Source organism: Myotis nattereri, assembly GCF_964212035.1.
Source record: "Myotis nattereri genome assembly, chromosome: 4".
NCBI lineage: Eukaryota > Metazoa > Chordata > Mammalia > Chiroptera > Vespertilionidae > Myotis > Myotis nattereri.
The window spans coordinates 8527541-8549739 of NC_138079.1; the positions used below are offsets into that span (position 1 = coordinate 8527541).

General features: G+C 45.1%; 1 protein-coding gene across 2 annotated transcripts in view; it reads right to left on the bottom strand.

The window, feature by feature from the left end:
• PRKAA1 (protein kinase AMP-activated catalytic subunit alpha 1) overlaps positions 1 to 18823 on the bottom strand; it is a gene marked incomplete at its 5' end in the record, with an annotated part of 29309 nt that extends 10486 nt beyond the window's left edge. Inside the window, 3 exons of one of the 2 annotated variants that reach the window (XM_081089591.1) lie at positions 2753 to 2846; positions 4483 to 4624; positions 18697 to 18823. In XM_081089591.1, the coding sequence (XP_080945717.1) occupies positions 2753 to 2846; positions 4483 to 4624; positions 18697 to 18823 (363 nt within the window). The remainder of the gene's footprint in view (positions 1 to 2752; positions 2847 to 4482; positions 4625 to 18696) is intronic. The other variant, XM_081089592.1, reaches the window with a different exon arrangement.
• Between the last annotated feature and the right edge of the window lie 3376 nt (positions 18824 to 22199).

Genomic DNA, 22199 nt, shown 5'->3' on the forward strand with positions numbered 1-22199 from the left:
TAAAAGCATTTATCTTTACTTACTGAAAAGATTATCTTTTGCTGCAACTATGTTTTTTTAAATATTCTTTTAAAGATTCTCTTTCCATTTTTCCATATTTTCTTATTTTGGTTTTTTTTTCATAATCATTACTTTGACATGCTTGCTCCCAAGATGGGGTATTTAACTAATAAGCTATTAATACTTAAGGTGAAGCACTCTAATATGCAATTCTCTAACACAGGTCACAAATTAGCATTCTAAAAATGAGATTTTTATACCTTAAATGGCATAGATTATCTGGGAGAAAAGATGAAATAATAATATTTTTGAAAGCAAAATTAAAACTATCAAGTATGACTGGACTGTGTGGCTCAGTCCTTGATTGTTGACCTATGAACCAGGAGGTCAGGGTTCGATTCCTGGTCAGGGTAAATGCCCAGGTTTGGGGCTCAATCCCCAGTGTGGGGCATACAGGAGACAGCTAGTCAATGTTTCTCTCTCATCCATCTCTCTATCCCTCTCCATTCCTCTAAAATCAATAAAAAAATATTTTTTAAAGAAGTTCTCAAAGTACTATGAGATACCCTTCCCTCTAAAAACAATGCTAATGGTTTAGCCATCTAACACCTTTATTTCTAGAAGAAATGTAGGTTTGTTTTTTTTAAGCAATCATATCAAATATACTAAATGAAAAAAGAATGTGTTCTAAATGTGAAAGAGAAGAAAACTTAATTGATTAAACAAAATATAAGAGGTAAAATAACTAGATAGGCTACAAAAAAATGAAGATTACACTATATTAATAATAAATACAGCACAAAGGATGAAGGAGGGGAAATTTACAAAGGAAGATCAGAAAGGTCAAAGCATATTTCCAGTCACACATGGCAGCCTGAACCTTCGGTCTCCGCTCCCTGAGATATTACTGAAAGGACATTTGCATATAAAGACAAAGAGAACCAGAGGAGAGACAGCAGGAATGGAGAGGCGCCACCCAGCTGGAGAGTGGATGAAAGTGAGAAAGGCTTCGCCAGCCAGAGGAGGCCGAAACCACGCCTGTAGGCACGGCAGCCAGCAATAACTTGTCTGTACAGAGGACTCTGAAAGGCTCAGAAACGGGGAGTCCTGGGAAATTTTGAAGGTGGAGGTGAGAGGTGGGCTAAAAACAGAGCAATTGGCTGAAGAATGGAGTCCTAAACTCCTCTGCTAGGGAGTCAGACCCACCATTTGCTTCTCAGTACGGCTGACCCAGCTCTGTCCTCAAGGACAGCAAGGCAGGGCGGAGGCCCCAGACGGAAAACATGGGGAGTACGTGAAAGTCAACACACTGACTCGTGTCACCTGCAGCCTCTTCCCCTTTCAGCTTCCAGGTGCTGGCAGCTGAGCTGATGCCCTCGGGAAAACGGGCAGGTTTTTCTGGAGCGACTATCTGATCCAAAGAAAGCTGTTTGCTGTTACTGACCTTTGGTGAACCCCAATAAAATGGTAAGTCCCTACCTAACCAACCTGTGCGGAGGCCCACCCATCAGTCAGTTCCACCCACATAAGCCAGGCCTTTAGTACCTCACTCTCAGTGAGTGGACATCCAGTAAGGAAGGGCCAATGCACAAGAGACAAAGAAAGACCAATAAAGTGAATTTTAAAAAACCAGGGAGCAGGGCGCACAGACTGTCCAGAAACAATGCAGGGAACACAAGAAAAAAATTTAACTACTTGTCATCTTCAGATAAGAGTATTACATCTGTGGAGAAAGAAAAAGGCTACTCATAGAAAAGAAAATTGCAGAAAACAAGGAATACCTTTGAAATAGAAACGATGACAACTGAAATGTTAATATGCAACAGATAAACACAGAAGAAAACTCCGATAATGTTAAGCAAACTGACAAAGAAATAGAAAAGCAAACAAGATGCCAATTCAACTTCCATAATTGTAGGCAGAAAAGGGGGTGTGGGGAGATACAGTGAACAGAGAAGTGGAATGCCTCAAATTTACATGAACCATGTTAAGAAATGGCAAATGAAAATTAACTTGGTTAATGAGTTGAGTGTGATGAAAATAAACATGTGCTATAGAGAACAAGTGAATGACATAAAGAACTTTAGATTAGGAGGGGGGAATGGATGCTCGGTGCTAGATATGGCTCCTATAGTAGAGACTTTTGCATGCCAACAACCTGGATGTGAGAAAAAGTATGGGCAGGGGGTCAGAGTTCAGTTTTTGTAACTGTAACTGAAGATACTATTCAAAATGTCTTCTGGAGCTCCTTCCAACTCTAAATTCTCTAAGTCTACTTAAGTCCTTCATGCAGCTGTTCTTACTACTTCAGGCACATCAGATTTCGGAAACAGAAAAGTGAATGCAATTTAAATATGGCTAGGTTTACTAGCAAGGCCTAGATTTAATAATATATTTTGTAAGGATTAATACTTTACGACATATATTAAAAGTATCTGTATGCCCCCAAAGCATTGTCTGAGAATCATGAGTTCTGTGGTCTCCTTCCAGTTCTGTCATTAATAAGTCATGTGACCTTGAGCAAATACATAAACTGAGTCTCAGTTTCCACATCTGTGTAAGTAGGCTGAGAAACCCGTCCGTAAGGTCCTTACTAGCTCTAAACACTATCTGATTCTGGACAAACAAATGACTAAGGGAAATGGGTATTAAACAGACCTCTTAACAAAATCGCTTCCCACACAGTGTCCTGAAGCTGGTAAGGGGTAAGGAGAGTTACAAACAGGTACATGATTAAATCAGAACTGCTTACCCTTCCATTTTTACAGATATAATCAAATAGCTCTCCTCCTGAGACATACTCCATCACCATGAAAATATCAGATGGTGTACTGATGACCTGGTACCTGGTGAGAGAAAACATTATCTACCAATATTAAAACATGTATATTCATTCATTCAATCAATAGTTATTAAGCACCTATAATAGTCCAGGTACTGTGCTAGGAGCTGAGAAAACTATAGGGAACGAAACTTCTCTGCCCTCCTGGGGGGTTCATGTCCTAGGAGTCAGGCAACAAGCATGAACTAAATGAGCATTAATTATCTCAGGTGGTGGAACAGGCTCTGAAGAGAAAGAAAAAAACGAACTGAGGGGACCCTTTCATATGGAGTGTTCAAGGAAGGCCTCTCTGAGAAAGCAGTATGTGAGCAGAGCCTAATGGAAGTGAGGGATGAAGTGTGCCACTGTCTAGGAAGGAGGTGAACCAGGCAGAGGGGGCAACAAGTGCAAAGGGCCCCTATGTGGAAGTCTGCCTGGCATGTTCAAGGATGGTGATGGAGTATGTCTCAGGAGGAGAGCACAGTGAGCTGGGAGAGAGAAATGGGATGGAGTCACAGAGGTGAGTGGAAGCCCGAGGACACAGAACCTTACAAGCCGTGATAGAGCTTTGGTATTTACTCCAAGACAAAAGTTTCAAGCAGAGTAGTCATGTGATCTGGCCTATTCACAGGTTACCAGTGGCAGCAACGTGAAGAAGTGACCGTGCGCAGTAGAAATGGAGGCAGGAGCTGCTGCCACAGACCATGAGCGAGATGAAGGGCGCACAGCCCAGGTTGATGGCGATGAAGGAGCTGGGAAGGAAGCAATGGGATGGATGGGAGGAAGTGAGAGCAAGGGGGAGGTGAAGGATACCTCCACAGTTCCTACCGGGAGGAACTGGGTATTCACTGAGATGGGGACAACTGTGGGAAGAACAAGTTGGGGAGAGTGATAGCGAGTTCTGTTTCAGCCGCGGGGAGTGTCGCAGGCTGCTCGGATATCCACATGGAGATGGAGAGCAGGCAGTGGGCATGAGTCTGGGAGAGGCTTCAGAACGGGATGTTTAGGGGTCATCAGCATATGCACAGCACTGAACCCCAGGGCGCCTCATCAAATGAGAAGAGGTGAGAGGGAAACCAATTTGGAGTCAGCTAGTTCAGTACAAAAGCCTAAGCAGCTTTAACTTACAGCCTGTAGGATGGAGCTGAGCAGTAAACAAATGATCCAACACCCCTACAAGTGGCAACTGTAAAACAGCGGTCACATTACTGCCCTTTCGCAATAGTGGGTTCCTGATATTCTATTCTCTGTCATTTGTTTTATCAGAAGTAAGCAGCATTGGGGGGGAAGCCCTATTTGCTGCATGTCTCTAGTGAGGCTGACACGTGGAAATTTGGGGGTTAAGGTTTTGGACTAGCAAATTATTTCATTGCTGGTCCTGCAGCAAGTAGGGCCCTGAACATTCTATCCGAAGGGCACTGATCCAGAAGACAAGAAAGAATGAGGAAGGTAACTGCTGATAAGCACAAGGGCAATAGAGGAACACAGGCTTAAGTGACCTTGAATGAGGCTAGGTTAACGTAGGAACAGGAAGACACTTCAAACCCCTCAGGAACAGACCAAAGAAATGTCAGTCATCTTTCTCCCTCCGCGTGTTAATCAGGTTAACAACAATGACGAAACAGTGGCAGGATTATATTAGGAACAGAAGCAGATCTTACAGTTTAATAATGTGAGGATGCCTGAAAAGCTTGAGGTTCTGAATTTCTCGGCGGATTTTTCCTACCACATCAAGGCTTCGAATCTTCTGTCGATTGAGTATCTTCACAGCAACTTTATGCCCAGTCAATTCGTGTTTGCCAACTGTAGGAGAAACCATTGCAATGGATTAGTGCCTGGCTTGATTAACTACATACTTACACATATTCTAAGAGCACTAATCTTAGCAGTCTCAGGAAATACTTGAGCAAATTTAACTTCCTGCCATTCTGCCTGATTTACCCGTGAATGTCTGTATGAGTGACTAAGTGGGAGAATACATAATTGAATGATAACAGTGGTTCCTTCCACAAAGGAAGGCTGGAAGGCTAGGGAAAGAGAAAGAAAAGAGACTTCCTTTTTGCACTTTTAAATTCTCTTCATTTGTTATTCATTTTATTAAACTACCAGACATTCAAACTGAACGTTTTCTTTTGGTGCACAGCTCTACAGGTTTTAACATGGGTAGAAACTGGTGTAACCACCATCATAATCAGATGCAGAACAGTTTTCACCATCCCCAAGAACTCCCTCATGCTACAAACTCCCCCTCTCTGTAACTCCCAGAATCTTTTAAAATTTGGTTCATGCCAAAACCGGTTTGGCTCAGTGGATAGAGCGTCAGCCTGCGAACTGAAGGGTCCCGGGTTCGATTCCGGTCAAGGGCATGTACCTGGGTTGCGGGCACATCCCCAGTAGGAGATGTGCTGGAGGCAGCTGATCGATGTTTCTCTCTCATCGATGTTTCTAACTCTCTATCTCTCTCCCTTCCTCTCTGTAAAAAATCAATAAAATATATTTTAAAAAAAATAAATAAAAATAAAATAAAATTTGGTTCATGAGAATGTCATATCTATTTTTAAAAATAAGAAAAAAATTAAGTGACTGTTTTTAGTTTTGAATGCAATGCCCTGATATTCAATGGCGACAGAATTTAGACATGTTTATAGAGACAAAATCTCCAAAATGTCCACCCTTTCTCAAGAATCTACTGGAGAATACACAGTCCATCAAAATCAGCAGGGAAACCAAGAAGATGGCATCCAATACAGGAGAAAGCTAAGGGTGACCCCGACAGAGAATGAAGGACAGCCCTACGTAACAGGTGTGTGGAGGCCCAGAAGGCAACAACTCCCGACAGAAGTGCTACACGGGATCCAAGAGGGTTATTTCTGTGGGGAAAGAAAGACAGTAAATTGTCTTCCAGGTTTGAGAGAATAGAATATTGTACTAACATATTTTACAAAGACATTTGAAGATGTGGAGAATTTAAACTTAGGTCCAAAGAGAACAAAGCAAATGAAAAAAAATGAGTTAAAAACTCAAGGAAAATTAAAAGTAAGACAATTCTGTCACAGTATTGACTTACCAAAGAGTTTTTATACAGTCACAATTATGAAAACACCACATATGAATTTTTAAAGAGCATATAATTTTATTAGGAGAATGAAGGTATAGAGGAAAAGGTACAAGAGAACTCATACCCTCATCTACCATAATAGACAGTCAGCCAAAGAAGCCTGTCCACAGGAAGTAAAAGAACGCTTACATGCATGCATCTATCCACTAGACATGTGGAGGTTTTAAAAAAAGATAAATACAAAAAGAAACAGATAAGAGTCGGAAGTGGAGATGGGGAATTCTGTTTTATAAATATACCTCTGACCACTAGTGGGGACCTTTTAAAATATACATGTATTACTTTACCCCAAAAAAATGTTAAGTAAGTAATTTAGGTTTTAGCTTTACAGGAGGAAAACGGTCTCCTCTCAACAGTTTGTAAGACGCTATCAGAGAGCTGTCCCTGCCGACAGTGATCGTCAGCAGCTGAAATCAAGGCTCATGGTAACAGGAAATCCCTTCTAAGTTGTTGGTACTTGCTATGGGCTGAATTATGTCCCCCAAAATTTTATATATTGAGGCCCTAACCCAGGGGTGGGCAAACTTTTTGACTCGAGGGCCACAATGGGTTCTTAAACTGGACCGGAGGGCCGGAACAAAAGCATGGATGGAGTGTTTGTGTGAACTAATATAAATTCAAAGTAAACATCATTACATAAAAGGGTACGGTCTTTTTTTTTTTTAGTTTTATTCATTTCAAACGGGCCGAATCTGGCCCGCGGGCCGTAGTTTGCCCATGGCTGCCCTAACCCCTAGTCCCCTAGAATATGACAGTAAACTTGGGGACAGGGCCTTCAGAGAGGTGACTACGTTAAAAAGAGACAGTACAGGTTGGCCCTCATCCCACCTGACTGGTGTCCCTATGAGAGGAAATGTGGACACAGAGACCGCAGGGCACACACAGGAAGCCGCGTGAGCACAGGGGAGAAGGCAGCCATCTGGGAGAGAGGCCTCAGAAGAAACCTTCGGAAACCTTGCCCTCAGGCGCTAGCTTCCAGGCAGCAAGAAAACAAATTTCTGTTGTTAAAGCCAGACCAGTCAGCAGTATTTTGTTATGGCAGCCCAAGCAGATTAATACAATGGGATCTGGGATAAAGCTGAGCCTCATTATCCTTTAAAAACCCCCAAGGGCCCACCTATGAACCAGGAAGCCACAGTTCAATTCCCAGCCAGGGCACATGCCCAGTTTGGGGCTCGATCCCCAGTAGGGGGTGTGCAGGAAGTAGCCAAGCAATGACTTTCATCACTGATGTTTTCTCTTTCTCCCCTTCCCTTCCCCTCTGAAACCAACTGTACATACACATGTATAGAAACAAGAGGGAGCCTGTTGGTGCGGATCAGTTGGTTGGACCGTCCTCTCGTCCGACACACCGAAAGGTTTCGGGTTTGATCCCTGGTTGGGCTCTTATGAGAAGGCAACCAATGTTTCTCTCTCACATCGATGTCTGTCTGTCTGTCTGTCTCTCTCTCTCCCTTCCTCTCTCTCAAATCAATGAAACATCTCCTCGGGTGAGGATTAAAAAACAAACAAACCCACGAGTGAGAACCTTACAGATCACGGGGTCCAATGGTTTTCTACAGGTCGGCATCGTCCCCACCAGGCTAACCCAGACCGCCCCCACAGCCCCTGCAATTGGGAGGCCAGAACAAGGGATGGGCAGTCCTCAGTGTATTGAAATGTTAAAGCTGTCTGCTTAAATGTTTTCATTACTAATATAAAACGCAGGTCAGGTTATACTGATATTTCACAAGGGAGAAAAAGCCCACCCGAGTTCAACTTCCATGCTGCCCGACCCTGTAGCCTTCACAAAACCTCTACAGTGAAACCCTCCCAGCAAGGAGCCGCCGTGCGAGGAGCGCAGCCCACTGTCACCCAGAGGATTAGCACGGGATCAGGAGGTAAAATGCCATTTTAGAATCACCACAATGCAAAAGGAATCTCTAAATTTAACCACCCTTTATATAGCCCAACTAATCTCAGAGCCACCCCTGGCTATGGAGTGACAGCAGCTCCTGAAAGACGGCGGTCACAGGCCGCACTGGCTATGCTTCCACCAAAACCTCATGAAAACATGCCGAGTGAGCGAGGAAGAAACCCGACAGTCACAGCTGAAAGGAACCCCCAAGTCCAGCACATTCTCATTTCTGATACGGCTCTCGGGAAGCGTTCAATTGATACCTGAAGAAGGAATCTCATCTGTCTCAGCTACAGACTCCCCACCCCCCTCCCCTGCTGACCAGGAACCTTCTCCAGTAACTGCACAGCTGACACAGACTGGGAACAGGCACAACGCTGGGAATACTGGCCGACTGCGAGCTGGGAAGGACATTAAAGCAGAATCCGCTTCAGTCTGACCCTGATCACAAGTCAACCCGTCTCTTACATCACCCCCTGCTCAATGTCGCTTAAGGAAACAGCCGGGCTTATCCCAAACCCACACTCAGGTTTCTGTCAGTAAACAAGGCGCTGCAAGAGGACATCCAAAGCACCTCAAACTCCTTCCGCTGGCATCACGCACGGAGCAGCCACCGGTGCCAGCCAGTGCGCCAGGGAAAAGTCCTGACCCAAAGCGACCTGGGCTCCTGGGACCGTCCTCGCCGCTGAAGGCGACCAAAGTAACGGCAAGGTAAAGAAATAAATTAAAAAAATTAGAGTGCAAAAGGATAAAGGGTGGGGGGAGAGGAGAATACACATGAAGATCACCCCAGAAATGGACAAATCATTAACTATTTCAGAGCGATAGTTAAGAGAATGCAGACGTTATGAAATAAGAGCAGAGCAAGACGGCTCTTGCCACAGGAAAAAAAAAACATTTCGAAAGCAGTAAGTTGTAGCAGAAATGTTAACAGAAACATTTATGTAACACACACCAGAAAATAAGAAAGAAATTAGCAATAATTAGAGGGAAGGGACTAGGGAACCAAGTAAAATTCAACTCATGAGTAACTGGGGAGTATCACTGCACCTGTTAATTTAATTGGAAGCAAATCTTGGTTAAAAGCGTTTTAAAATTAAGAGGGTGTTAATTTTCACATATGACATATGGACCGGAAATTTTGTCCATTAAGTTGAGGGTTTACTGTATTCGCATAGCACCATGTCCCTAACGGGGACTTCGCCCACCACCTGAAAACGACAGGAACCCTGGCTCCGTCACAGAAGAGCACGGAGGCAAAAAAACAGGCTCATCTGGCTTCAGGGTAAATCGGATTCTGTAAATGGACACTATGTTTAAAAATATAAATCGACTTAATATGTAAAGTAATTTAGGTATACAATTTACTAGCTAATATTCATGGCATCCCCACTTTGTACCCGGATATACTGACACTTCACCAACCCTGGACAATCTGTGTTATTAGCAACACTTCACAGCTAACGCAGCACAGGAAGATGATATGACACAGCTACTGGCTTGCAAAACCAAAGCATGAACCCAGGTGTGTATCAAAATGTTGTGCGTTTTCCAAAAATGCTAAGTGAAAAGTGATAAATTTTAAAAAAAATCCTCAAATGGACATTACTTGGTATAATAATATATACATACCCTTTTAATAAAACACAAATAGTAGAAATTAAGATATCAGAGGACTCCTTAATTTATAGTCTTATAGTTTTAAAAAGAATAGACTGAGTAATAATTATTCTAAACATTCATTTGTTCATTTAAGAAACAGTTAATGAGCCCTAACCGGTTTGGCTCAGTGGATAGAGCATTGGCCTGCGGACTGGAGGGTCCCAGGTTCGATTCCGGTCAAGGGCATGTACCTTGGTTGCGGGCACATCCCCAGTAGGAGGTGTGCAGGAGGCAGCTGATCGATGTTTCTCTCCCATCGAAGTTTCTAACTCTCTATCCCTCTCCCTTCCTCTCTGTAAAAAATCAATAAACTATATATTAAAAAAAAAGAAAAAAAAATAGTTAATGAATGCCTGCAACTACCATATGCCAGGCACTGCTACTGTGACCTTTTCCTGTATAGAAAAATGAATCCAGTCTACCAAAAACCTGTCTTATGTCAATTTCAATGTTTTAAGACAAGATGCCAAGAAGATATTTTATTTATTCTATCACACCAATTTAAAAGTCATTAAAAAAAATTACGGTATCATTAAGGACAAATGAAGGGCATAAAACTATAGGCACATAAAATATAATGCAAGTGTAGTTGTAGTGGGTTAAACAGTATTCCTCCTCCCCAAATTCAAGTCCACCTGGAACCTCAGCAAGTCATCTTATTTGGAAATAGAGTCTTTGCAGATGTAATTAATGAACTCTAGATCTAGTATCTGGTGTCCTTATAAGAAAAGGACTCAGAAAGAAACAACACACCAACTCACACATACAGGTGGCGGCCATGTGAGGCAGCGATTGTAGCCTTGCTGCCGAGGAAGGCCAGCAGCCACCAGAAGCTGGAGGAGGCAAGGGACAAGCCCCCCCTTCACCCTCCCACCCCCGCCCCCCACCCCACTTTCAAAAGAGCTGTGGCCCTCCTACCCCTTGCTTCTGGGCTTCTGGCCTCAGGAACTGTGAAGAATACCTTATACCTTTGTTGTTTTAAGCTGCCCGGTTTGTGGCACGTTGTCACTACAGCCCTGGGAAACTGATACAATAAGTTTATCAGTTTATAAGTCAATTTTCTAGAATGATATTCACCAATAACATGAACAAGCTAACAGAAGTAATCTCTTTTGAAAACAGGTTTCCTGAGCTACTGCACGTGCTTCCGTACTCTTCAGTGGAGCGCCCTGTACAGGTCTAGGAACCAGACAGACAGTCGGCGTGTGAGGACATCAGCCACTCCCTGCGCCCTCAGTGACGTCCGCAGGAGTTACCTGGCCAGATAGGACTTTTTTCCCCATCACCTTTTATCCCCTCTATGCCCTCTACCACCTCACCCAGCCCCCTCCACCCCACACTCACCACCCTGTTGTCCATGTCCATGAGCTCTCTCTCTCTTTTTTTTTTTTCTCAGTCCCTCCGACACCCTCAACACCCCCAACCAGAGCCGTCTGCCTGCCCTCTATCTATGAGTCTGTCTCTATTTAGCTTGGTAGTTCAGTGTGTTCATTAGATTCCACATCTGAGTGAAATCATAGGGTACCTGTCGTCCTCTGACTGGCTTATTTCACTTAGCACAATGCTCTCCAGGTCCCTCCATGCTGTTCAAAGGACAGGCCTTCTTACTCCTAGACTGGATGTTCCAGCTCCTGAGGTTTTCTGCTTTTTGAAGTCGTGTCTCATCCTTCACAGACTATCAAGAGCCAGCTCTTACAGCCCCCTTCCAATGCTCTAATTAAGGGATTCTAATTTTCTATGGACTGGAAAAATCATAAAACTAAAATCAGTATAACAGATGTTATAAAATATGCTCTACAAAACACTAGGACTGGAAACTCTCCACAGAAAAAGATTTCATACTCCAGGAAGTCTATTCTCCCTTTTCAAAACTCTCTCCGGTAGCTCAGGTGGTTAGCACATCATCTCGATATGCCAAGGTTGCAGGTTCAGTCTCTGGTCAGGGCACATTCAAGCAGCAACCAATGAATGCACAAGTAAGTGGAACAACCAATTGATGTTCTCTTTCCCTCCCGCCCTCTCTCTCTCTCTAAAATCAATCAATAAATCTTTTTTTAAAAATCAGATGTTCTCATATGATTTTAAAAAAAAAAAGAAACTCCCCCAGAGGGAAAGTAGGGGAGGGAGGGGGCAAGGGGAAGAGATCAACCAAAGGACTTGTATGCATGTCTATAAGCCTAACCAATGGACATGGACAACAGGGGGGTGAGAGCATGAGTGTGGGGGACGGGGGGTTTAATGGGGGAGATGAGGACACATTTGTAATACCTTAACTAATAAAGAATTTTTTAAAAAAGAAACTCATTATGCATATTAACAATGCAAAGGCTCTGAAAAGCCCTTTAGTAAAGAAACCTATGAAGTGTGTTTAACTTGGCATTTCCCAGTCTTAACTGGACATGGGTTTTTCCTTCCGAGGTTTTCAAATAATGTCCCAACACTTATGACTCTAAAGTATTTCCTCTATCAGAGAAGGCAGTGTCCCCACTAACCATCCTTCTCCTCCCAGCAAATCTTGGCAATTTAAGGCCGTGAGATGACTACCTGTGTATTTTCCTTACATATAGGAACAGAAGTATTTGCCTTGAACCCAGTTACCAAAATACTTCAATATTAGAATGCCAGTAGCATAATACTTCTAAAACTAGAGTGTCCTATAGCTTAGGAAACACACATTGTCACATTTAGCCTCACAAGAAACCTAGTTTTCTCCAGAGTCGTCTAAAGATTCTCCACTGACTAAGCTCAGTTGCTTAACTGCTGCTCCAAAATCGATGAATGTCATACATGGGCCTCGTCGGGGTATGTGTTACTAAGAGATGTCCTCCTTTTCCAAAGCGCAAAATGCTACTCTTCAGACTCTCACCGTTTTGCAGTAGCGCTGAGGTGTTGCTTTTGAAAAAAATGGAAGACTTGCATATCATTCACAGCTAACGTTACCAGAATTCACATCTTCCTCACAGAACAGGAGATTAGTCAACTAAATATGAGCTAACAACCTGTTCTTGCTCTCTAAGGGAACTTTGTCTAACTGTGGAGCATTGCAACAAATGCTCTTCTAATCAGATATGTAATTCTGAAGTGACACAGGATCATACTTTGAAAGAGAGGATTTTAACTAGGAAAGAGATACCACCCACAAAGTTAGAAATATCTACTGAAGATATTCTAATCACCTAACGATTTCATCCCCACTCTAAAATTAAAAGAATAAAAAATCTCACTTCTAAAAATATTATCAAAAAATAAAAATCCTGGAGAGGGGTAAACTTTAAAAGCTATAGGTGAAAATTTCAGAAAGCTATCTTTATTTTTTTTTAACTTTTTAAAAATATATTTCGTTATTGATTTCAGAGAGGAAGGGAGGAGAGATAGAAACATCAATGATGAGAGAGAATCACTGATCGGCTGCCTCCTGCACGCCCCCTACTGGGGATCGAGCCCGCAACTCAGGCATGTGCCCTTGGGCGGAATCGAACCTGGGACCCTTCAGTCCACAGGCCGACGCTCTATCCACTGAGCCAAACCAGCCAGGGTAGCTACCTTTATTTTTTCAATACTCACCTGAGGATATGTTCACTGATTTGAGAGAGAGAGAGAGAGAGAGAGAGAGAAAGAGAGAGAGGGAAAGAGAGAGAGAGAGAAACACCGATGTGAGAAACGTTGATTAGTTGCCTCCCGTATGTGCCCCAACCTCGAACCCGCAGCCTTCTTGGTGTATGGTTGATGTTCTAACCAACTGAGCCACCCAGCCAGGGTGAGAAAGCTACCTTTTAATAAAACACTTCAGACATCCCAAGAGGCATACCACATATCCATGTCTCACCCACCACAAGCTTAAGCAGTACAACAGTGCCAGTGAAGTCCAGTACGACTCCTCACAGATCTTTCTCCTTCCTCTCTCCCCAGAGATAACCACTATCTTGAATGTGGTGTTTGTCTTTCCCACAAGTATGAATCCATAGACAATATAGCAGCATTGTCTTCCTATGCTTACCTTGCAAATTTAATTTTGAATAATGTTTTGAACACACAACACCTACAGCGCACAATTCAAAAGTACAAAAGGATACACCGTGAAATGTCTGCTACCACCTAGTTCCCCTCCCTGGGTAACTAATGTAGCAGTTTCATGTGCATCTTTAAAAGATACTTTATACATAAGCAAATACTTGCCCTGCTTTTCATATAGGGTGTCCCAAAATTCACGCAAGGAATAATTTTGATAGAAAATACAGGTTTATAGTTAAAAAGTGTAAATTTTTTATTGATTCATAAAGTATACAGTATAGGGTTATGTATGGAATAGCACATCAGGTAAATGGCCTCCACGGCTTTGCTGGCACATACGCAAAGCCGTGGTCTTCATTGTCCCTGCTCCTGGGCCATAATTGCTACTTGGTAATGCTTATCAAATTGAAGGGATTGAAATCAAAGGGCAACAGATATTAGAATCTGATTCAATAAACCAAGTAAAATTAGGCTTTTATTTTTTGTTGTTATTGTTGTTAATGCTCACGCAAAATTCAAATCTTGTGTGAATTTTCGGACACCCATATATAAACTAGAGGCCCGGTGCATAAAAATTCGTGCACTCAGGGGCGGGGGGCGGGGGGGGGGGTGTGTTCTCTCAGCTCAGCCTGCATGCTCTCACAATCCGGGACCCCATTGCAGCATGGCTCTGGTTCCCCAGCATCTGCGGGCTGCGGGGGAGGGACCAAGAGGCCAGTCTGATCACAGCATGGCTCTGTTCCCACAGCTCCCTCCCGCCACCACGCCGCGAGTGGCCAGGACCCAGGACTGACTTCCACTGCACAGGCCAAGACCCTGGCCTGGTGTTTGGTTGTCCATCCGGACGTTTAGGTCATGATGGACCCTGGCTCTTTATACATTAGGAGTAGAGGCCCAGTGCACAGATTCAGGCACCGGTGGGGTCCCTAGGCCTGGCCTGCAGGGATGGGGCCGAAACGGGCTCTTCGACATCCCCTGAGGGATCCTGGATTGCAAAAGGGTGGTTCTTGGGTGACACACCCCAGAATTGGGCTCCCTCCTCTCTGATTCCGGGTGCGTCACCCGAGAACTGCAGCTGCCAAGTCACTGTAGTTCAGCAGCTCCTGCGTTGAGCATCTGCTCCCTGGTGGTCACTGCGTGTCATAGCTACCAGTCAGACGGTTGCTTAGGCTTTTATATAGATAGATAGATGGTAGGTATATTATACACATTGTTCTACTATCCCCTTATTTTTCCTCTTAAAACTGCACCTTGAAAATTGTTCCCTAAATTGCATAAAAAAAGCTCTTGCTTTTTTTTTTTTCATGTTTGCAAGGCATATCACTGTATGGATAAACCATAACTTTTGTCCTATTAGAACTTACTTCCAATCTTTTGCATTTACAAAAAATATGGCAGTAAATAACTCATTATTTCACACATGAGTGCAACTATAGGATAAATTTCTAGAATTTAATTTTAAAGTTTATATAAATGAGTGCACATCTCCTTCTACTTCTGCTTTAGTGACCTAGTCTTACATATTTGTGACTCATCCATGCTAATATATATAGCTCTTGTTCATACATAAGATTTTTCACTTAAAGAAATGTTTAAATAAGTTCCACTATGATTCATTCACAAAGAGAATAGTCACCTATTAACCTGAAATTGCAGTTTTATGTAGAAATACTTGCCAACTTAATAGATTCTATGTATAAACAACTCATTTGCCAAAGACACACCCAGCCCACTAAAAAGGCAGCCTTCTCTTGGAAAACTAACAAAAACTGCCCGTTTAATTAAGCAACAGTCACATGACTCTTCGTTCATTCATGCTTTCATAATTATTCTACCTGGGAGGGAAGGGGAGTGGACCAACAAGGGAGTGGAGACTAACACCTTAGACTAACACCTTAACAGCCAGGAAAAAAAGAAAAACCTTGGAAGTAATAAAAGATAATTCAAGCATACTTCCAAATTAACCCTGTTGTCTGTTTAAATTGTCCCCTCAAAATGTTACCATGAAGTTTTTTATCTTGTATTAGGAAACAAAATAATCACTATAAATTTACAGTCCCCTCCTCCCCAAAAATTAAATTTCATCTAAGCATGGAATATGATATTGGAAATTTTTCTGCATATCAGAAAAATTAGGTTCCTTTCCTAGGTTAAATTTACCAATGTGTTTAACTAACTTTAAAAGCTCTATCTAGCCGAAACCGGTTTGGCTCAGTGGATAGAGCGTCGGCCTGCGGACTGAAAGGTCCCAGGTTCGATTCCGGTCAAGGGCATGTACCTGGGTTGCGGGCACATCCCCAGTGGGGGATGTGCAGGAGGCGGCTGGTCGATGTTTCTCTCTCATCGATGTTTCTGACTCTCTATCTCTCTCTCTTCCTCTCTGTAAAAAATCAATAAAATATATTTAAAAAAAAAAATAAAAAAATAAAAGCTCTATCTACTCCAAATTGTCTCCACTGAAATACAAGATGTCCCCCAAAAATGTATATACTTTGAATGATTATAAGTCAGTGTTTATTAACATACTGTTCATTTTCAAAATTTAAAAGAATCTACAGAAATGAGTGTGTGTACATTTTTTGGGACACCCTATGTATGGCTAATATTATTCCTAAGAATTCTTGCCAAATTAAAGCTGGTGTAAGTTACCAACATCACCTCTATAGTAGCTATCTTTGCCTGCCCACTGAGCAGCTATATCCCATTTTCTCCCAATACCCACTTCTGTGTAGCTATCTCCCTGTTCCCCGACACTATCCAAGCACTTCATAAGATTCCCCTCCCCACCCCTACACACACACACACACACACACACATCCAAGAGTGGCCATCTCCCTCCAAGGGTAATTCCATCTCCCCTGCTAGTGCCTACTCAGGAACACAGCCTAAGCCAGTTGGCACATGGCATTCCTGGCCTGAGGGACTGGATGAGCCAACGAGATTCATGACAGGTATGCTAGCACTTTCTCTGGAGAGAGCACGACAGGCAAAGATGTCCTTGGCTAAGTGGAGTTGGAGTTTCCATGACTTGGGATAAAAAGCATCCCAACTGTTTAACAACTTTAAAATGTACCGGCTGAGTCCTGGCCAGGGAGGGGGCTCAGTTGGTTAGAACACTGTCATGGGTTCAATTCCAGGTCAGGGTACATACCTAGGTTGTGGTTTCGGTCCCCATTGGGGGCCCTACGAAAGGCAACTGATGAATGTTTCTCACTCCAATGTTTGTTTTCCTTTCTCTCGCTCTCTCACCCCTCCTCTCCCTATAAAATCAGTAAACATGTCCTCTGGTGAGGATTAAAAAAAAAAAAAAAAAATGCACTGGTTGAGGATTCTGACCAACATCGACTACTGTATTTATGAACAAACTGAACCATACCTCTAAAACCTACGTGCCCTTGGCTAATAGTGGCCTTTCTATGTTTGGTGACGTTGTTGACTTATTGGATGCTGTTGACTTTGACAGTGTGAGGCACATGGGGAGGGGTGAAGGTTAAGGAACAGCAGCCACTGTTGCTCATGGCACACAACCACATCACAGAACAAATCCGGAAAACGAAAGATTTCCTCTGGCTTTCCTGTCTGCCATGCCAAAGCCTCCTAGCAAATTAACAGAGAGAGAGAGAGAGAGAGAGAGAGAGAGAGAGAGAGAGAGAGAGAGAGACACCTGACTGCTCGGGTGTATATTAAGAGAATGATGAGCATCCCAAGCAGGACGTGGGGGAGGTGAGGACAACCCTATTGTCATCACTACTTGGGGGTCACTAATGAGCATTTCTGAGCCATACTTGTAAACTCCAGTCAGTTTACAATTGCTAACAAGAGACAGCACAGCCAAAATATATAGATAACGTCAAGGGCACAGAACCGCCTCACTGACAGAACGCAGACCCACCCTACCGGCCGCTATCACCCTAGCCTGGCATTTGCTTCTTACTTTCTTACATGGTTGGCCTTGCTGATTCTCATAAGAAGGTTTAGGCAGCTGGTTCCCTGTGGGCTACACAGCACTTTTCCAGTTCTATGACTCAGAAAGGGCAAGAGAAGGAAGGGTTCTCCTCTTCCATCCCTAGATAAAATCAGAAAATGTTTATTTAGCTCTGGGAGAGCAAGACGTGGTTAGTTCATGTGCTCTACAGACTTTCACAAACTTTTTCTTTCTTTCAAGTCAAATCTTGATATGCAAGTCATAGGCTATTACTTATCCAAAGCCAATGCAGGAATTAGTATCCGTTTCAAACTATTTCCCTCTGCATCCCTCATAACACAGTCAAATGTCTTAATGAAAAAAAAAAAAAAAGAAAGAAATTCTGCCTCACAAAGTTTGCAATTAAACTTCTTGTGCCAGAACTGGTGGGCTGGAGAGCAAGTTCCTATTTCCAGAACACTGTGCTGAAAGACATGGGAAAGAGAGTCCACACTTATCACTTTAAAAACTGTTTTCTAAGGATGCGCACTAAATTGCTTATTAAAATGTCAAGGCGCCGTGCAAATGAATGGAAAGGAGCTGCATGAATGAGCTAGCAAGTCCGATCTGGACGCCACACCCGCACCACCTACCAGGTTTGGCACAGAGACTGCGGACCTGGTCCTGCGGGAACCCTGGAGGCACGGAGTCTGCACTCAGAACAGAAACCGTGCATCGCAAATGCAGGGCCAGTTCATTATTCATTGGCTCCTCGTCCTTTCCGACCAGATGGCCTGTCTGTCTGTCTCAATTCTGGAAGCCACCCCCAACGCACCCCGACTTAGGCAGGAACACGCCTCACACTTGGGAACCGGCCAGAGCAGGTAGGTCGCCAGCCGCCCGGAGAGGACGGAAATGCGGACAATGCCGAGGGCTGCCCGCGGCGCGATGGGCTGGCCCCGAGCCCAGGGAGCGCGGCCGGAGAGCGGGGCCGCCTCCCCGGGCTCCGCGCCGGGACCCCGCGCCGCGGCCGCGCCCCCCTGGGGACCCGGGCACCGCCGCCACCCGCGCGCACCCGCCCGGCCGCGGCGCCGTCGCCATGGCGACCGGCCCCACCCGCCCCGCCCGGCCCGCTGGCCGCGCCGCAGTCCCGCCGCCTCGGGCCCCGCGCCCGCCGGACGCACGGCGAGCCGGAGACGGGTATCGCGGGGCGGGGGATGCAGCGGAGCCAGCAGCCCGGCGGCCCGTCCCGCCCCGGGCCCCGCCTCGCCCCGGGTCCTCACCCTTCACTTTGCCGAAGGTGCCCACGCCCAGCGTGTCCCCCAGGATGTAGTGGCCGATCTTCACCCTCCCGTCGTGTTTCTGCTTCTCGGCTGTCGCCATCTTTCTCCAGGAACTGAGCCTGCGCATGGCGCCGGCAGGGGGCGGAGGGGGCGGGCAGCCCGGGCGGACGGGAGGAGGGTGGGGACGCGGGAGGGAGCCCGCCGCAGCCACCGCCCAGCGCCGCCCGCCGCCGCCCCGCCGCCGTCGGCGCCGACGCTCCCCCTGGCGGGCCGGGCCGTCCCCGCGCCCCGCGCCCCGCGCCCCGCGCCCTCCGCCCGCGCCGCCCACCTGCGCGCGGGAGGGCTCGCCGGCCGCGGGGCAGGGCGGCCTCTCGCGGGCGGCCCCCTCCCGCCGAGCCTGAGCCCGCGCCCGCCGCGGGGCCCCCGGGCGATCGCCGGCGGCGGGGACGGCGGTCCGGTGCGAGCGCGCCCGGGAGCGCACACACGCGCGCGGTCGGAGCGCCGTCTGAACTGAAACGCGGCTGGGACGCCGCCTCCTCACCTCGCACGCTCCCCGCGCGGGTGGAGCCCGGAGCCCCCCGGGGCTTGTCACTTGCTGCCCGGAGGGAGTTACTCCACCCCCGCCCCCGCCGCTCGGGTTTGACTTTGGGCCAGGGAGTGCGCCTGGGCACCGCGACAGCCCGGGGAGCAGCGTGTGGGTCGGCCTCCCCCCGGGCCCCTTCCAGACAGTCCCTCCTGCAAGCCGCTCTGCGGGAAGGGCCAGGCGGGGAGGGGGATGAGGGGCTCTATTTGTGTTCCAGGCCTGGGTGTTTATCACCCCGACGTTCTGAGGTCTAGGAATTCATGTTTTAGATGACCCGTCAAATGTAGGCTTTCACTGAACGGAAAACAAGACTTAGGGTGGCGTGCATCAGATCAGTCGACAATTTGTTTTCAGTCAGTAGAAATGACTAGCATTTAAAATATGCTGTTTTAGCCGAAACCGGTTTGGCTCAGTGGATAGAGCCTCGGCCTGCGGACTGAAGGGTCCCAGGTTCGGTTCCGGTCAAGGGCATGTACCTGGATTGCGGGCACATCCCCAGTGGGGAGTGTGCAGGAGGCAACTGATCGATGTTTCTCTCTCATCGATGTTTTTAGCTCTCTATCTCTCTCCCTTCCTCTCTGTAAAAAATCAATAAAATATATTTTTAAAAAAATATGCTGTTTTAGTGAGAACACTTTCTCACCATCTTAAACAAAAAACGATGTGCACGTTTTAGTCGGAAACAGCTGTGGCGTTAGGACTGCATTGCTTCCTGGCCCGGGGGGCTCACATGCCACTGCACTCACTCCCCAGTGCTGGGGGACAGGTGAGCCGTGACCTGCCCCTTGCGACCACCTGGGGGGCTTGGTGCTTCATGTGTAACCTCTTTCACTGTTGCCTTCGCCAGAGGGATGTTCCTGGGAACTGAGGAGTAGGCAGTCTTTCTAATCCAGGCATCTTTATTACATCTTTTCCCCAACATGGACGTCTTTTTGTACTTTTTATTCTGGCCACGCTATGCAGTTTAGAGGATCCCACCATATGTGTCATGGTCTGCAGGTGAAGGGTGGAACACTTTTTCTGGAATTCTTGGTAACTTTATGACAGGTCCTATCTGATCAGAAGAGACACCCCACACCTTTGGCCACAGTATGTAGCCTGCCTGGGGGCCTCTGAACCACTGAGTGCAACATCCTGGCCACCAGCCTGGTGACTGTCCTCTTCAGAGGTCCCAGCAGGAAGCAGAACAGGGACGGACAGATATTTATTGTACTTGAGTAAGATGTAGACTATTTCCTATACAAATGGGATCATGCCATATCACAGGGGAAGTAGAGGAAGTATACTCATTTTTAATAAATACACATTATTTGTAAAAAAAAAATGGTAAGTGCGTCTAGTACTCAACTATGTTTCTCCAACTTGGGCAAAATCAAGTGTAAAAAACAACACTGTTTATATGATCTCAGTTTTGCAGTGTCATAGCATTTGGGCCAGTGTCAATGGGCAAAGAGTTGGACTCTTCATGAAAATAATATTTAAAAAGGAAAAGACTAAAAATGTTATTTTCTTTGGGTGAAAGTTACCAAACTGTCCTGATTTTTCTATGCTCCTTGTTTAGGAAAGCAGAGTGGCACGCGCGGAGCACTGTTTTGTTTCCAGCAAGGTAGCGGCGGGGGCACAAAAGCCTTTGAGCTTAGAATTACATCGGCTAAGCGGAGCGCAGGTACAGCTAGCCTTGGAGAGATCACCCATTCCCGCTTTATTATGGACTGCTCCTATTTTAAAGGGCCAAAAAGTTGAGAAATCTTTGATTACTGAGATATTGGGGGGCGGGGCAGTGGTTACTGTTGTGATTTTTGCTGATTTCTTCACCTTCCGTGGTTTGCCTTGTTTCTGCAGCTCAAAGCTTTTTGGATCTCCACTAAGTAAAAAGAGCTCTCTAGATTCTCTTAGAGGAAAAACGAACAAACGAAAAACACTTTAATCTCCCCACCCCCGAAATAGCATCTTAAAATACTTTAAATGTGTATCATGTCTAGAATTTAGCCCAGCAAGTTTATTTCTTTAAAAGAAAAAAAAAAATCACAAGTTACCTCAGCTGTGTACAGTGCCAACTAAGCCACAGAGCATCTTACCAGGGAACAAACCGAAGCGGAATTTTGCAAACCCACTGCCAGTCTCTTCTTGAAACTATAAAGACCCAATTAAGAAAGTAAGAGGGGAAAGGGGGACATATGTAATACTTTCAACAATAAAGAATTATTTTTTTTAAAGTATGTTACAAAATTACAGGGGGGAAAAGGAAAGTAATACAAACTTATTTTTAGTGGAAACAGTTTGCTTCCACTTTGGTGTTATTTTAAAATATGTTTTTATTTATTTTAGAGAGAGAGGAGAGGGAGAGAGGAAAGGAACATCGATGCATGCCCCTGGCTGGGGTTGAGCCCTGAAATTCAAAATCCTGGCTTGTGCACTGACCGGGAATCGAACCAGCAACCTTTCCGTGCATGGGACAGTGATCAATCCACTGAGCCACACTGGCTGGGCCCTTTGGCGTTATTTTGGTCTATAATTCTACTTAATAAGTATTTATTAAATGCCACTATGCACTCAAAAGCATTGTTGGAGAAATTAAACCTAAAATCATAGATCAAATAATTGAATTGATTAGAAGTCATCCTGTCCAGTCTCCCAGTCTAGCCTAAGCAGCTTTTACTGCTGTTTTATTTTGTCCCATTAAAAACTGAATCCAATTTATAGTTTCTAAGAAAGTAATAAGCCTTATTTACTTTTCTCTTTCCTTCATTCCTTTTTGTAAAAAAATTGTCACGTTTTCTTCTACTCTCCCTTCCTTTCATTCTCCCATTGATCTGTTCCCCAAACCTTCGCTCTCCTCTTTTCTTCAGGCACCTGACACCTGCCCACAGACACTGTGGATAGACAGGGAATGAGGGTCATGTTCCCTGCTCTGGAGGAG